We start from the raw sequence: 15000 nt of genomic DNA on the forward strand, positions 1-15000 counted from the left end.
CATACACACACACACACACACACACTCATACACACACACACACACTCATACACACACTCATACACACACACACACACACACACTCATACACACACACACACACACACTCATACACACACACACTCACACACTCATACACACACACACACACTCACGCACTCATACACACACACACACACACACTCATACACACACACACACACACACTCACGCACTCATACACACACACACACACACACACACACACTCACACTCACACTCACACACACACTCACACACACACACTCATACACACACACACACACACACACACACACACACACTCATACACACACACACACACACACACACACACTCATACACACACACACACACACACACACACTCATACACACACACACACACACTCATACACACACACACACACACACACACACACACACGCTCACACACACACACACTCATACACACACACACACACACACACACACACACGCTCACACACTCACACACTCATACACACACACACGCTCACACACTCACACACTCATACACACACACACACGCTCACACACTCACACACTCATACGCACACACACACACTGAAAAGTTAGTTGCAGAAAAGTATGCAGAAAAGTTAGTTCATGCATTCATGACCTCGAGACTGGATTACTGTAATGCTTTATTAGCTGGTTGTCCTGCATCCTCAATAAACAAGCTACAGTTAGTCCAAAATGCCGCCGCTAGAGTTCTTACTAGATCAAGAAAATATGATCATATAACACCGATTTTATCATCACTGCATTGGTTACCTATAAAGTTCCGTATTAATTATAAGGTATTGCTACTGACTTATAAAGCCCTAAACGGCTTAGCTCCAGTCTATTTAACGGATCTTCTATCGCCCTATAATCCATCGCGCTCTTTAAGATCACTAAATTCAAGGCTTTTGGTCATACCTAGGATATCCAGAACCACCAAAGGAGGGAGAGCATTTTCACATTTGGCTCCAAAACTCTGGAATAGTCTTCCTGATACTGTTCGTTGCTCAGACTCGCTCTCCCAGTTTAAAACTAGATTAAAGTCGCATCTCTTCAGCCAGGCATTCATATAATCCTACAGTTCAAACTACAATCCGGCCTCTAGCTCATAAATGCCAGAGGAGAACTGGCCCCCGACTGAGCCTGGGTTCTCCCAAGGTTTTTTTTTCTCCATTAGGTCACCTGATGGAGTTTTAGGACACCATTAGGTCACTTGATGGAGTTTTAGGACACCATTAGGTCACTTGATGGAGTTTTTCGGTTCCTTGTCACTGTTGCCTTTGGCTTGCTCAGTTGGGGATATTTTGGGGATATTTAATTTAATTTTATCAATCAATAAATTCCTCTTGAAACAAACTTTGTTGTATTATTTTAATTTAATACTGTGAAGCTGCTTTGATACAATCTGTATTGTGAAAAGCGCTATACAAATAAACTTGACTTGACTTGACTTGACACTCACACACACACACACACACACATACGCACTCACACACACACACACACACACGCACACTCACTCACGCACTCATACACACACGCACACACACTTACGCACACACACACACACGCACTCTCACACTCACACACACACACACACACACACACATACGCACTCTCACACACACACACACACACATACATACACGGCACGCGCACTCTCACACACACACACACTCACACTCTTGTCACTAAGGCCCCGTCCACACTACTGCGTTTTCGTTTAAAAACGGAGACCTTTTGCTACGTTTGCACCTTCCGTCCACACTAAAACGGCAAAAACGGAGACCCAAAACGGAGACCCAAAACGGAGAAGTTTAGAAACGCTGCCGACCCGTTTTTCGTTTTGAATCTCCGGAGGGCGTTTTAGTGTGGACGGGTCAAAACGGAGGACTTTAGAAACGATGACGTAGTAGAGGCTCACGCTCGGCTCTATGATTGGGTGTCATCAGTCATGGCGTATAGCTTTGCTAGCCGCTGTTGTGCAAGTAAATTCTGTATTTTACACTGCTATAACTGCCTACATGCGCCGGAGGCAAGCTATTATTCCAGCGATCTGTGACAATTCCCGTGTGCAGCGGCGGTACCGACCGTACATGGAGCGTCGGGTTTGGGTTAACCCGGGAAGAACCAGCGCATGGTGGGATCATTTTATCAATAAAGTTGTGTTTCCAGCACACCCAGTGTTTCTACACCAGCACGCGCATGCCCAGTGTTGGTGAATGGTCACGTGATCCGCGTTTTCAGTCGTTTTAATGTGGACGGAGATCAATTCTAATACGCAGCTAAAACGCTGGTGTGGACGGAGATCGTATTCGTTTTAATTCTCCGTTTCTAAACTAAATCGCAGTAGTGTGGACGGGGCCTGAGAGGAAAGCTCAGCATGTTTACATATTCATCTAAGTGTGTGTGTGTGTGTGTGTGTGTGTGCAGAGGACCCAGTCTGTATGTTCACACACTCTCCTCCAGCGCCTCACGCTGTGCTGAAGTTCCTGCAGGACGTGTTCTCCAGCCGCGACACGTCAGACATCTTCTACCGCTCGGACCTGATGGTGATGATCGACGTCGCAGTGAGGCAGATCTCAGACCTGTCGCCTGGAGACCGAGTGAGTCATGTGACCTGCGCTCATAGAGGTCATGTGACCGTCATGTGACCTGCGGTGCGAGTGTCATGTGACCTGCGGTGCGAGTGTCATGTGACCTGCGCTGCGATAGGTCATGTGACCTGCGCTGCGATAGGTCATGTGACCTGCGCTGCGATAGGTCATGTGACCTGCGCTGCGATAGGTCATGTGACCTGCGCTGCGATAGGTCATGTGACCTGCGCTGCGATAGGTCATGTGACCTGCGCTGCGATAGGTCATGTGACCTGCGCTGCGATAGGTCATGTGACCTGCGCTGCGATAGGTCATGTGACCTGCGCTGCGATAGGTCATGTGACCTGCGCTGCGATAGGTCATGTGACCTGCGCTGTGAGGGTCATGTGACGCGTGTCTCTCTCTCTCTTCAGATGCGGATGGAGTATCTGTCTCTGATGCTCAACATCATGCGCTCCACTGATTACCTGGAGCACCGGCACCGGCTGGCGGACCTGCGCGCGGCGCTGCAGAGGATTCTGGGAGAGGAGGATTGTGGGAAGGATGCGGGAGCCAGCGGACAGATGGACAGACTCATCGTGCAGCAGATCTACCAGGAGTTTCCTCACATCTGATCAGTGCTAACCCTGCTAGTCTTACTGCTAACCCTTCACTAGCCGCTTATAACGTGTTCGTATCATTCAGTTCCATTGGTGACCTTTGACCCTCTGATCAATAACGCTAACCCTCTAACGAGAGCCCTAACTATACTCGCCGGTTCGTGGAATATGAGTTTACAGTATTAATACATTGATCTGTGTGTCTCACTGCTAAATGATCTATTTTTCCTCTCTTGGTTTTGTGTTCAGAAGGGAAACGTAACAATATATTTTCTTAACGGTGAAAGACTAATAAATGCTGCTATCCTCCTAATGCACCCGAAATATGTGTGTGTGATTCTTTTAAATCTAGAATCTATGTTGTATGGAAGCTATATTATCCACATAAGAAAAAAAATGATGCTTTTGTATAAATTCTGACAAAAAAAGTCTAAATGATGACAAACTAAGACATTTATGAGATGCAAAGTCGAAATGATGAGCCAGTTATATGCAGATTTAGTCATCTTTATTTATACAGCGGATTATCAGAGCAGCTTCTCAGTGATGACAGGAAAATAACACACCAACGTTTGTTTCTAGAAGAAAACTGCGTCATCGTCCACCCTAAGGCAGATCAATAATGTTGTTGAAGATTAATAATAATCTAAATATTAAATTTAGCAGCGGCAACAATCATCCATACATAAATAATGACAAGGACAATCTTTTGATAGAATTAAAATAGTTATTATGTTATAACTGAAGAGTTATTAATAAAAATAATATAATAATTAACATTTATTAAAATGCTGCTGTCCTAATGCACCTGAAATATGTGTGTGTGTGTGTGTTTAAACCTATAATGTATATTGTACGGAAGACATTTTATCCACATAAGCTTTTGTATATCTAAATTATGACATAGTTATCTATGAGATGAAATGTTTTTGATGTAAAAAGTCAATGTATGACATGCTAATTAATTTATGAGATGAAAGTCGAAATTATGACATAAAAAAGACAAAATGATGACAATCTGTCATATATGAGATGCAAAGGCGAAATGTTATTAGAGCCGCTTCTGTGATGATTAGCAGCGGTCTGAACTATCATGGCAAGGACAAACTTTTGATGGATCTAATTAAAAATACAAAATATATAGTTATTACATGTAAGTGAAGAGTTATTATATAGTTATTGTGCGCATTATGATCCGCTAAGCTCCACCCGTTCCAGTGCAGCGGTGCGTCGGTGAAATAGTTCCGGGTGTGTTCGTGTGTGTGTGTGTGTATGTGTGTGAAAGGTCACGGCTGAGACTCACGGCTGAAAACACCTGTCTATCTGTCATTAGTCCGTCATTGTGCTTCTCTCAGACACACACACTGATTCCTCTCTGTTTACCGAACCGAGCCGATCATGTCGAAGCCGAAGCCGCAGCCCATCAGCCCGATGAAGAACTTCTTCGCCGGCGGCTTCGGGGGAGTGTGCCTAGTGTTCGCTGGACACCCGCTGGACACCATCAAAGTAACAACATTCACTATTATTCTGCTTATTTTCATTATTGGTTTGTTTAGTGTTCGCTGGATATAATCAAGGCCAAAGTATTAGTCCTTGCTGTCATATTAGTCATTCACTTTGATAGATGGTTCATACACAGCATTATGTTAGGTATATAGTACAGTCATCTGTAGATGTGTTTCTGTTTAATGTTAAATGTGGTCTGAAGAATAGAGAAGTTTGAAAAAATTTGAGCCTGGAAAAGAATGGAAATTTGAAGAGGAACACAGGAAGCCTTTATATGTTATATATAAGTTGTGTATGTGTTATTGTCAGTGGGGTGTTTGAGATAACCCCTGGATTTGTGACCTTTGACCTGGATCTGTTTGTGTGGTCAGTAGTGTCTTATTGAACGGTGTGTTTTCCTGTGATCATGCGCAGGTGCGACTGCAGACGCAGCCCAAACCCCGTCCAGGTGAATCTGCGCTTTACCGGGGAACCTTCGACTGCTGCAAGAAAACCCTGGCGAAAGAGGTGCGAGTGTCTCACTGCACCTGTCTCACTGCGCCTGTCTCACTGCGCCTGTCTCACTGTGCCTGTCTCACTGCACCTGTCTCACTATGTCTGTCTCACTGCATCTGTCTCACAGAGAGCGTCTCACTGAACCTGTCTCTCTGCACCTGTCTCACTGTGCCTGTCTCACTGCACCTGTCTCACTGTGTCTGTCTCACTGCACCTGTCTCACTGAGAGAGTCTCACTGCATCTGTCTCTGCACCTGTCTCACTGCGCCTGTCTCACTGCGTCTGTCTCACTGCGTCTGTCTCACTGCGTCTGTCTCACTGCGCCTGTCTCACTGCGCCTGTCTCACTGCATCTGTCTCACAGAGAGCGTCTCACTGAACCTGTCTCTATGCACCTGTCTCACTGCGCCTGTCTCACTGCACCTGTCTCACTGTGTCTGTCTCACTGCACCTGTCTCACTGCACCTGTCTCACAGAGAGCGTCTCACTGCATCTGTCTCTGCACCTGTCTCTCTGCACCTTCCTCACTGCGTCTGTCTCACTGCGCCTGTCTCACTGTGCCTGTCTCACTGCATCTGTCTCACACCTGTCTCACTGTGCCTGTCTCACTGCATCTGTCTCACAGAGAGCGTCTCACTGCATCTGTCTCACTGCACCTGTCTCACAGCGCCTGTCTCACTGCGTCTGTCTCACTGCATCTGTCTCACTGCGCCTGTCTCACAGAGAGCGTCTCACTGCGCCTGTCTCACTGCGCCTGTCTCACTGCGTCTGTCTCACTGCACCTGTCTCGCTGCGCCTGTCTCACAACATCTGTCTCATGGCATCTGTCTCACTGCATCTGTCTCACTGCACCTCTCTCACTGCGCCTGTCTGAGTGCGTCTGTCTCACTGCATCTGTCTCACTGCACCTTCTCACTGCATCTTCAAAGATTTGTCACAGCACCTTTCTCACTGCGTCTGTCTCACTGCACCTGTCTCACAGAGAGCGTCTCACTGAACCTGTCTCTCTGCACCTGTCTCACTGCGTCTGTCTCACTGCGTCTGTCTCACTGCACCTGTCTCACTATGTCTGTCTCACTGCATCTGTCTCACAGAGAGCGTCTCACTGAACCTGTCTCTCTGCACCTGTCTCACTGCGCCTGTCTCACTGCGTCTGTCTCACTGTGTCTGTCTCACTGCACCTGTCTCACTGCACCTGTCTCACAGAGAGCGTCTCACTGCATCTGTCTCTGCACCTGTCTCTCTGCACCTTCCTCACTGCGTCTGTCTCACTGCGCCTGTCTCACTGCGCCTGTCTCACTGCATCTGTCTCACAGAGAGCGTCTCACTGCGCCTGTCTCACTGCGCCTGTCTCACTGCGTCTGTCTCACTGCACTTGTCTCGCTGCGCCTGTCTCACAACATCTGTCTCACTGCGTCTGTCTCACTGCATCTGTCTCACTGCACCTGTCTCACTGCGCCTGTCTGAGTGCGTCTGTCTCACTGCATCTGTCTCACTGCACCTTCTCACTGCATCTTCAAAGATTTGTCACAGCACCTGTCTCACTGCACCTGTCTGAGTGCATCTGTCTCACTGCATCTGTCTCAATGCACCTTCTCACTGCATCTTCAAAGATGTCACAGCACCTGTCTCACTGCACCTGTCTCACTGCATCTGTCTCAATGCACCTTCTCACTGCATCTTCAAAGATTTGTCACAGCACCTGTCTGAGTGCGTCTGTCTCACTGCATCTGTCTCAATGCACCTTCTCACTGCATCTTCAAAGATTTGTCACAGCACCTGTCTCACTGCACCTGTCTCACTGCACCTGTCTGGGTGCGTCTGTCTCACTGCATCTGTCTCACTGCACCTTCTCACTGCATCTTCAAAGATTTGTCACAGCACCTGTCTCACTGCGTCTGTCTCACTGTGTCTGTCTCACTGCACCTTCTCACTGCATCTTCAAAGATTTATCACAGCACCTGTCTCAGTGCGTCTGTCTCACTGCATCTGTCTCACTGCGTCTGTCTCACTGCACCTGTCTGAGTGCGTCTGTCTCACTGCACTGTCTCAATGCACCTTCTCACTGCATCTTCAAAGATTTGTCACAGCACCTGTCACAGTGCGTCTGTCTCATTGCATCTGTCTCACTGCACCTTCTCACTGCATCTTCAAAGATTTGTCACAGCACCTGTCTCACTGCACCTGTCTGAGTGCGTCTGTCTCACTGCATCGTCTCACTGCACCTTCTCACTGTATCTTCAAAGATTTGTCACAGCACCTGTCTCACTGCACCTGTCTCACAGCACCTGTCTCACTGCGCCTGTCTCATTGCGTCTGTCTGAGTGCGTCTGTCTCTCTGCATCTGTCTCAATGCACCTTCTCACTGCATCTTCAAAGATTTGTCACAGCACCTGTCTCACTGCATCTGTCTCACAGAACCTGTCTCATTGCGTCTGTCTGAGTGCGTCTGTCTCTCTGCATCTGTCTCACTGCACCTTCTCACTGCATCTTCTCACTGCATCTTCAAAGATTTGTCACAGCACCTGTTTCACTGCATCTGTCTCACACCTGTCTCACTGCACCTGTCTCACTGCATCTGTCTCACTGCACCTGTCTCACTCTCTCAGGGTCTGCGAGGGCTCTATAAGGGCATGGCGTCTCTCTGCACCTGTCTGTCTCACTGCACCTGTCTCACTGCACCTGTCTGTCTCTCTCAGGGTCTGCGAGGGCTCTATAAGGGCATGGCGTCTCTCTGCACCTGTCTGTCTCACTGCACCTGTCTCACTCTCTCTGGGTCTGCGAGGGCTCTATAAGGGCATGGCGTCTCTCTGCACCTGTCTGTCTCACTGCACCTGTCTGTCTCTCTCAGGGTCTGCGAGGGCTGTATAAGGGCATGGCGGCCCCCATCATCGGAGTCACGCCCATGTTCGCCGTCTGCTTCTTCGGATTCGGCCTCGGGAAGAAGCTTCAGCAGAAAACACCAGACGACGCTCTGACGTGAGGCGCTGATGATGATCAGATTAATTCAGTTATTATCCTTTTGATTTGGGGTGAAGCAAATGGAAGCCATTATTGCCAAATTAGAAACAAAATCATGCATGAGATTAAAAAGTCAAAAGGTCATAATTATGAGATAAATGTGTGTGTGTATCTGTGTGTATCTGTGTGTATCTGTGTGTGTCTGTGTGTATCTGTGTGTGTCTGTGTGTATCTGTGTGTGTGGTGTGTATCTGTGTGTGTGTGTGTGTGTGTGTGTGTGTGTGTGTGTCAGGTATCCGCAGCTGTTCGCGGCCGGTATGCTCTCAGGTGTTTTCACCACGGCCATCATGGCTCCAGGAGAGAGAATCAAATGCCTCCTGCAGGTGAGAGACACACATGTGCTTCACTATTCCACATGTGAACCGTGTGTGTGTGTGTGTATATGACGAGTGTGTGTGTGTGTGTGTGTGTGTGTGTGTGTGTGTGTGTGTGTGTGTGTGTGCATGTGCAGATCCAGGCGGCGACTGGAGAGGTGAAGTACTCAGGGCCGATGGACTGTGTGAAGCAGCTGTACAGAGAGAACGGCCTCCGCAGCATCTATAAAGGAACGGCTCTGACACTCATGAGAGGTAAAACACTGTTTATCCACGTTACAGTTTATCCTCGTTACAGTTTATCCTCGTTACAGTTTATCCACGTTACCCTTTATCCACGTTACCCTTTATCTACGTTACAGTTTATCCTCGTTACAGTTTATCCACGTTACCCTTTATCCACGTTACAGTTTATCCACGTTACCCTTTATCCACGTTACAGTTTACCCACGTTACAGTTTATCCTCGTTACAGTTTATCCTTGTTACAGTTTATCCACGTTAGTTTATCCACGTTACCGTTTACCCACGTTACCGTTTACCCACGTTACAGTTTATCCACGTTACCCTTTATCCACGTTACAGTTTATCCTCGTTACAGTTTATCCTCGTTAGTTTATCCTCGTTACAGTTTATCCACGTTACCCTTTATCCACGTTACAGTTTATCCTCGTTACAGTTTATCCACGTTACCCTTTATCCACGTTACAGTTTACCCACGTTACCCTTTATCCACGTTACAGTTTACCCACGTTACCCTTTATCCACGTTACCCTTTATCCACGTTACAGTTTATCCACGTTACCCTTTATCCTTGTTACAGTTTACCCACGTTACAGTTAATCCTCGTTAGTTTATCCACGTTACCCTTTATCCTCATTACAGTTTATCCTCGTTACAGTTAATCCTCGTTAGTTTACCCACGTTACCCTTTATCCACGTTACCCTTTATCCTCATTACAGTTTACCCACGTTACAGTTAATCCTCGTTAGTTTACCCACGTTACCCTTTATCCACGTTACCCTTTATCCTCGTTACAGTTTATCCACGTTACCCTTTATCCACGTTACAGTTTATCCTCGTTACAGTTTATCCACGTTACCCTTTATCCACGTTACAGTTTACCCACGTTACCCTTTATCCACGTTACAGTTTATCCACGTTACCCTTTATCCACGTTACAGTTTACCCACGTTACCCTTTATCCACGTTACAGTTTATCCACGTTACCCTTTATCCACGTTACAGTTTATCCTCGTTACAGTTTATCCACGTTACCCTTTATCCACGTTACCCTTTATCCACGTTACAGTTTATCCACGTTACCCTTTATCCACGTTACAGTTTACCCACGTTACCCTTTATCCACGTTACAGTTTATCCACGTTACCCTTTATCCACGTTACAGTTTATCCTCGTTACAGTTTATCCACGTTACCCTTTATCCACGTTACAGTTTATCCTCGTTACAGTTTATCCACGTTACCATTTATCCACGTTACAGTTTACCCACGTTACCCTTTATCCTCGTTACAGTTTATCCACGTTACCCTTTATCCACGTTACAGTTTATCCTCGTTACAGTTTATCCACGTTACAGTTTACCCACGTTACCCTTTATCCACGTTACAGTTTATCCACGTTACCCTTTATCCACTTTACAGTTTATCCACGTTACCCTTTATCCTCGTTACAGTTTACCCATGTTACCCTTTATCCATGTTACAGTTTATCCACGTTACCCTTTATCCACGTTACAGTTTACCCACGTTACCCTTTATCCACGTTACAGTTTACCCACGTTACCCTTTATCCACGTTACAGTTTATCCACGTTACCCTTTATCCTTGTTACAGTTTACCCACGTTACCCTTTATCCACGTTACAGTTTATCCACGTTACAGTTTATCCACGTTACAGTTTATCCTCGTTACAGTTTATCCACGTTACCCTTTATCCACGTTACAGTTTACCCACGTTACCCTTTATCCTCGTTACAGTTTACCCACGTTACCCTTTATCCTCGTTACAGTTTACCCACGTTACCCTTTATCCTCGTTACAGTTTATCCACGTTTCCCTTTATCCACGTTACAGTTTACCCACGTTACAGTTAATCCTCGTTAGTTTATCCACGTTACCCTTTATCCTCATTACAGTTTATCCTCGTTACAGTTTATCCACGTTACCCTTTATCCACGTTACAATTTTTCCACGTTACAGTTTATCCACGTTACAGTTTATCCACGTTACCCTTTACCCAGGTTACCCTTTATTCACGTTACAGTCTATCCACGTTACAGTTTACCCACGTTACCCTTTATCCACGTTACAGTTTATCCACGTTACAGTTTATCCACGTCACAGTTTATCCACGTTAGAGTTTATCCTCGTTACAGTTTATCCACGTTACCCTTTATCCACGTCACAGTTTACCCTCGTTACAGTTAATCCTCGTTAGTTTATCCACGTTACCCTTTATCCTCATTACAGTTTATCCTCGTTACAGTTTATCCACGTTACCCTTTACCCAGGTTACCCTTTATCCACGTTACAGTTTATCCACGTTAAAGTTTACCCACGTTACAGTTTACCCACGTTACAGTTTACCCACGTTACAGTTTACCCACGTTACCCTTTATCCACGTTACAGTTTACCCACGTTACACTTTATCCACGTTACAGTTTATCCACGTTACCGTTTATCCACGTTACCCTTTATCCACGTTACAGTTTACCCACGTTACCATTTATCCACGTTACCCTTTATCCACGTTACAGTTTACCCACGTTACACTTTATCCACGTTACAGTTTATCCACGTTACCCTTTATCCACGTTACAGTTTACCCACGTTACCCTTTATCCACGTTACAGTTTATCCACGTTACCCTTTATCCACGTTACAGTTTACCCACGTTACAGTTTACCCACGTTACCGTCAACATCTGTCATGTGCTTCAACTTATTTTATCTGTTCAAAAACGGTTATGCTTCTTGACATTGCAAACTGGTATTTGTTATCATGTTATTTTAATAGTGACTCTTTACAATAAGTTTTCATTTGTCCACATTAGTTGAACCAGCGTTCAGTTGTTAACTAAGAAACTAAAATTATTAAAAACATTTCCTTTAATTGAAATAAAGCTGAAATGAAGTATAAATATTAGTTGAAAAACTACACAAACATTAGTTTGATGTGATTCTGATGTCAGATGATTGACAGCTGTCACTCTGTGTCTCAGATGTGCCGGCCAGTGGAATGTACTTCATGACGTACGAGTGGCTGAAGTACTCGCTCACGCCGGAGGGCAAGAGGTCAGTCAGGTCACATGACCAACGCTTATCACTCGATCCATCTGCCCGATCTCATGTGTGTGTGTGTGTGTGTGTGTGTGTGTGTGTGTGTGTGTAATCAACAGTCCGACAGAGCTCAGCGTTCCCAGTATCCTCTTTGCTGGCGGAATGGCGGGGATCTTCAACTGGGCCGTGGCGATTCCTCCCGACGTGCTGAAGTCTCGTTTCCAGACCGGTGAGAGTGTGTTTGTGTGAGTGTGTGTGAGAGTGTGTTTGTGTGAGTGTGTGTTTGTGTGAGCGTATGTTTGTGTTTGTGTGAGTGTGTGTTTGTGTGAGCGTATGTTTGTGTGAGCATGTGTTTGTGTGAGAGTGTGTTTGTGTGAGAGTGTGTTTGTGTGAGAGTGTGTGAGAGTGTGTTTGTGTGAGTGTGTGTTTGTGTGAGCGTATGTTTGTGTTTGTGTGAGTGTGTGTTTGTGTGAGCGTATGTTTGTGTGAGCATGTGTTTGTGTGAGAGTGTGTTTGTGTGAGAGTGTGTTTGTGTGAGAGTGTGTTTGTGTGAGCGTGTGTTTGTGTGAGCATGTGTTTGTGTGAGCGTGTGTTTGTGTGAGAGTGTGTTTGTGTGAGAGTGTGTTTGTGTGAGTGTGTGTTTGTGTGAGAGTATGTTTGTGTTTGTGTGAGTGTTTTTGTGTGAGAGTGTGTTTGTGTGAGCGTGTGTTTGTGTGAGCGTGTGTTTGTGTGAGAGTGTGTTTGTGTGAGAGTGTGTTTGTGTGAGAGTGTGTTTGTGTGAGTGTGTGTTTGTGTTTGTGTGAGAGTATGTTTGTGTTTGTGTGAGTGTTTTTGTGTGAGAGTGTGTTTGTGTGAGCGTGTGTTTGTGTGAGCGTGTGTTTGTGTGAGAGTGTGTTTGTGTGAGAGTGTGTTTGTGTGAGAGTGTGTGAGTGTGTGTTTGTGTGAGAGTGTATTTGTGTTTGTGTGTGTGTGTTTGTGTGAGAGTATGTTTGTGTTTATGTGAGAGTGTGTTTGTGTGAGCGTATGTTTGTGTGAGCGTGTGTTTGTGTGAGAGTGTGTTTGTGTGAGAGTGTGTTTGTGTGAGTGTGTGTTTGTGTGAGAGTATGTTTGTGTGAGTGTTTTTGTGTGAGAGTGTGTTTGTGTGAGCGTGTGTTTGTGTGAGCGTGTGTTTGTGTGAGCGTGTGTTTGTGTGAGAGTGTATTTGTGTTTGTGTGAGTGTGTGTTTGTGTGAGAGTATGTTTGTGTTTATGTGAGAGTGTGTTTGTGTGAGCGTGTGTTTGTGTGAGCGTGTGTTTGTGTGAGCGTGTGTTTGTGTGAGCGTGTGTTTGTGTGAGCGTGTGTTTGTGTGAGAGTGTGAGAGTGTGTTTGTGTTTATGTGAGAGTGTGTTTGTGTGAGCGTGTGTTTGTGTGAGCGTGTGTTTGTGTGAGAGTGTATTTGTGTTTGTGTGAGCGTGTGTTTGTGTGAGCGTGTGTTTGTGTGAGAGTGTATTTGTGTTTGTGTGAGTGTGTGTTTGTGTGAGAGTATGTTTGTGTTTATGTGAGAGTGTGTTTGTGTGAGCGTGTGTTTGTGTGAGCGTGTGTTTGTGTGAGCGTGTGTTTGTGTGAGAGTGTGAGAGTGTGTTTGTGTTTATGTGAGAGTGTGTTTGTGTGAGAGTGTGTTTGTGTGAGAGTGTGTTTGTGTGAGCGTGTGTTTGTGTGAGCGTGTGTTTGTGTGAGAGTGTATTTGTGTTTGTGTGAGTGTGTGTTTGTGTTTGTGTGAGTGTGTGTTTGTGTGAGCGTTTGTTTGTGTTAGAGTGTATTTGTGTTTGTGTGAGTGTGTGTTTGTGTGAGAGTATGTTTGTGTTTATGTGAGAGTGTGTTTGTGTGAGCGTGTGTTTGTGTGAGCGTGTGTTTGTGTGAGCGTGTGTTTGTGTGAGCGTGTGTTTGTGTGAGAGTGTGTTTGTGTTTATGTGAGAGTGTGTTTGTGTGAGAGTGTGTTTGTGTTTATGTGAGAGTGTGTTTGTGTGAGAGTGTGTTTGTGTTTATGTGAGAGTGTGTTTGTGTGAGAGTGTGTTTGTGTGAGCGTGTGTTTGTGTGAGCGTGTGTTTGTGTGAGCGTGTGTTTGTGTGAGAGTGTATTTGTGTTTGTGTGAGTGTGTGTTTGTGTGAGCGTGTGTTTGTGTGAGCGTGTGTTTGTGTGAGAGTGTATTTGTGTTTGTGTGAGAGTGTATTTGTGTTTGTGTGAGTGTGTGTTTGTGTGAGCGTGTGTTTGTGTGAGAGTGTATTTGTGTTTGTGTGAGTGTGTGTTTGTGTGAGAGTATGTTTGTGTTTATGTGAGAGTGTGTTTGTGTGAGCGTGTGTTTGTGTGAGCGTGTGTTTGTGTGAGCGTGTGTTTGTGTGAGAGTGTGTTTGTGTGAGAGTGTGTTTGTGTTTATGTGAGAGTGTGTTTGTGTGAGAGTGTGTTTGTGTTTATGTGAGAGTGTGTTTGTGTGAGAGTGTGTTTGTGTTTATGTGAGAGTGTGTTTGTGTGAGAGTGTGTTTGTGTGAGCGTGTGTTTGTGTGAGCGTGTGTTTGTGTGAGCGTGTGTTTGTGTGAGCGTGTGTTTGTGTGAGAGTGTATTTGTGTTTGTGTGAGTGTGTGTTTGTGTGAGAGTATGTTTGTGTTTATGTGAGAGTGTGTTTGTGTGAGCGTGTGTTTGTGTGAGCGTGTGTTTGTGTGAGCGTGTGTTTGTGTGAGAGTGTGAGAGTGTGTTTGTGTTTATGTAAGAGTGTGTTTGTGTGAGCGTGTGTTTGTGTGAGAGTGTGTTTGTGTGAGAGTGTGTTTATGTGAGAGTGTGTTTGTGTGAGCGTGTGTTTGTGTGAGAGTGTGTTTGTGTGAGAGTGTGTTTGTGTGAGAGTGTGTTTGTGTGAGAGTGTGTTTGTGTGAGAGTGTGTTTGTGTGAGAGTGTGTTTGTGTGAGAGTGTGTTTATGTGAGAGTGTGTTTGTGTGAGCGTGTGTTTGTGTGAGAGTGTGTTTGTGTGAGAGTGTGAGAGTGTGTTTGTGTTTATGTGAGAGTGTGTTTGTGTGAGCGTGTGTTTGTGTGAGCGTGTGTTTGTGTGAGAGTGTATTTGTGTTTGTGTGAGTGTGTGTTTGTGTGAGCGTGTGTTTG

The 15000-nt window shown here is 45.5% G+C and overlaps 2 protein-coding genes across 3 annotated transcripts in view; both read left to right on the plus strand.

Moving 5' to 3' along the window:
* Window positions 1-3561, plus strand: part of nckipsd (NCK interacting protein with SH3 domain) — a 14020-nt gene extending 10459 nt beyond the window's left edge. The window contains exons 12-13 of one of the 2 annotated variants that reach the window (XM_082138706.1): window positions 2475-2647; window positions 3052-3561. In XM_082138706.1, coding sequence (XP_081994832.1) covers window positions 2475-2647; window positions 3052-3252 — 374 coding nt within the window. In that variant the 3' untranslated portion in view covers window positions 3253-3561. Of the gene's footprint in view, window positions 1-2474; window positions 2687-2756; window positions 2789-3051 lie in introns of those variants that run through there. The other variant, XM_082138707.1, reaches the window with a different exon arrangement.
* An 843-nt stretch (window positions 3562-4404) lies between these two features.
* Window positions 4405-15000, plus strand: part of slc25a20 (solute carrier family 25 member 20) — a 14467-nt gene continuing 3871 nt past the window's right edge. Inside the window, exons 1-7 of the mRNA XM_082138763.1 lie at window positions 4405-4743; window positions 5158-5250; window positions 8089-8216; window positions 8491-8581; window positions 8710-8827; window positions 11817-11889; window positions 11994-12103. Coding sequence (XP_081994889.1) covers window positions 4636-4743; window positions 5158-5250; window positions 8089-8216; window positions 8491-8581; window positions 8710-8827; window positions 11817-11889; window positions 11994-12103 — 721 coding nt within the window. The 5' untranslated portion in view covers window positions 4405-4635. The remainder of the gene's footprint in view (window positions 4744-5157; window positions 5251-8088; window positions 8217-8490; window positions 8582-8709; window positions 8828-11816; window positions 11890-11993; window positions 12104-15000) is intronic.

Source organism: Leuciscus leuciscus (genome assembly GCF_965113295.1).
Source record: "Leuciscus leuciscus genome assembly, chromosome: 15".
Classification (NCBI taxonomy): domain Eukaryota; kingdom Metazoa; phylum Chordata; class Actinopteri; order Cypriniformes; family Leuciscidae; genus Leuciscus; species Leuciscus leuciscus.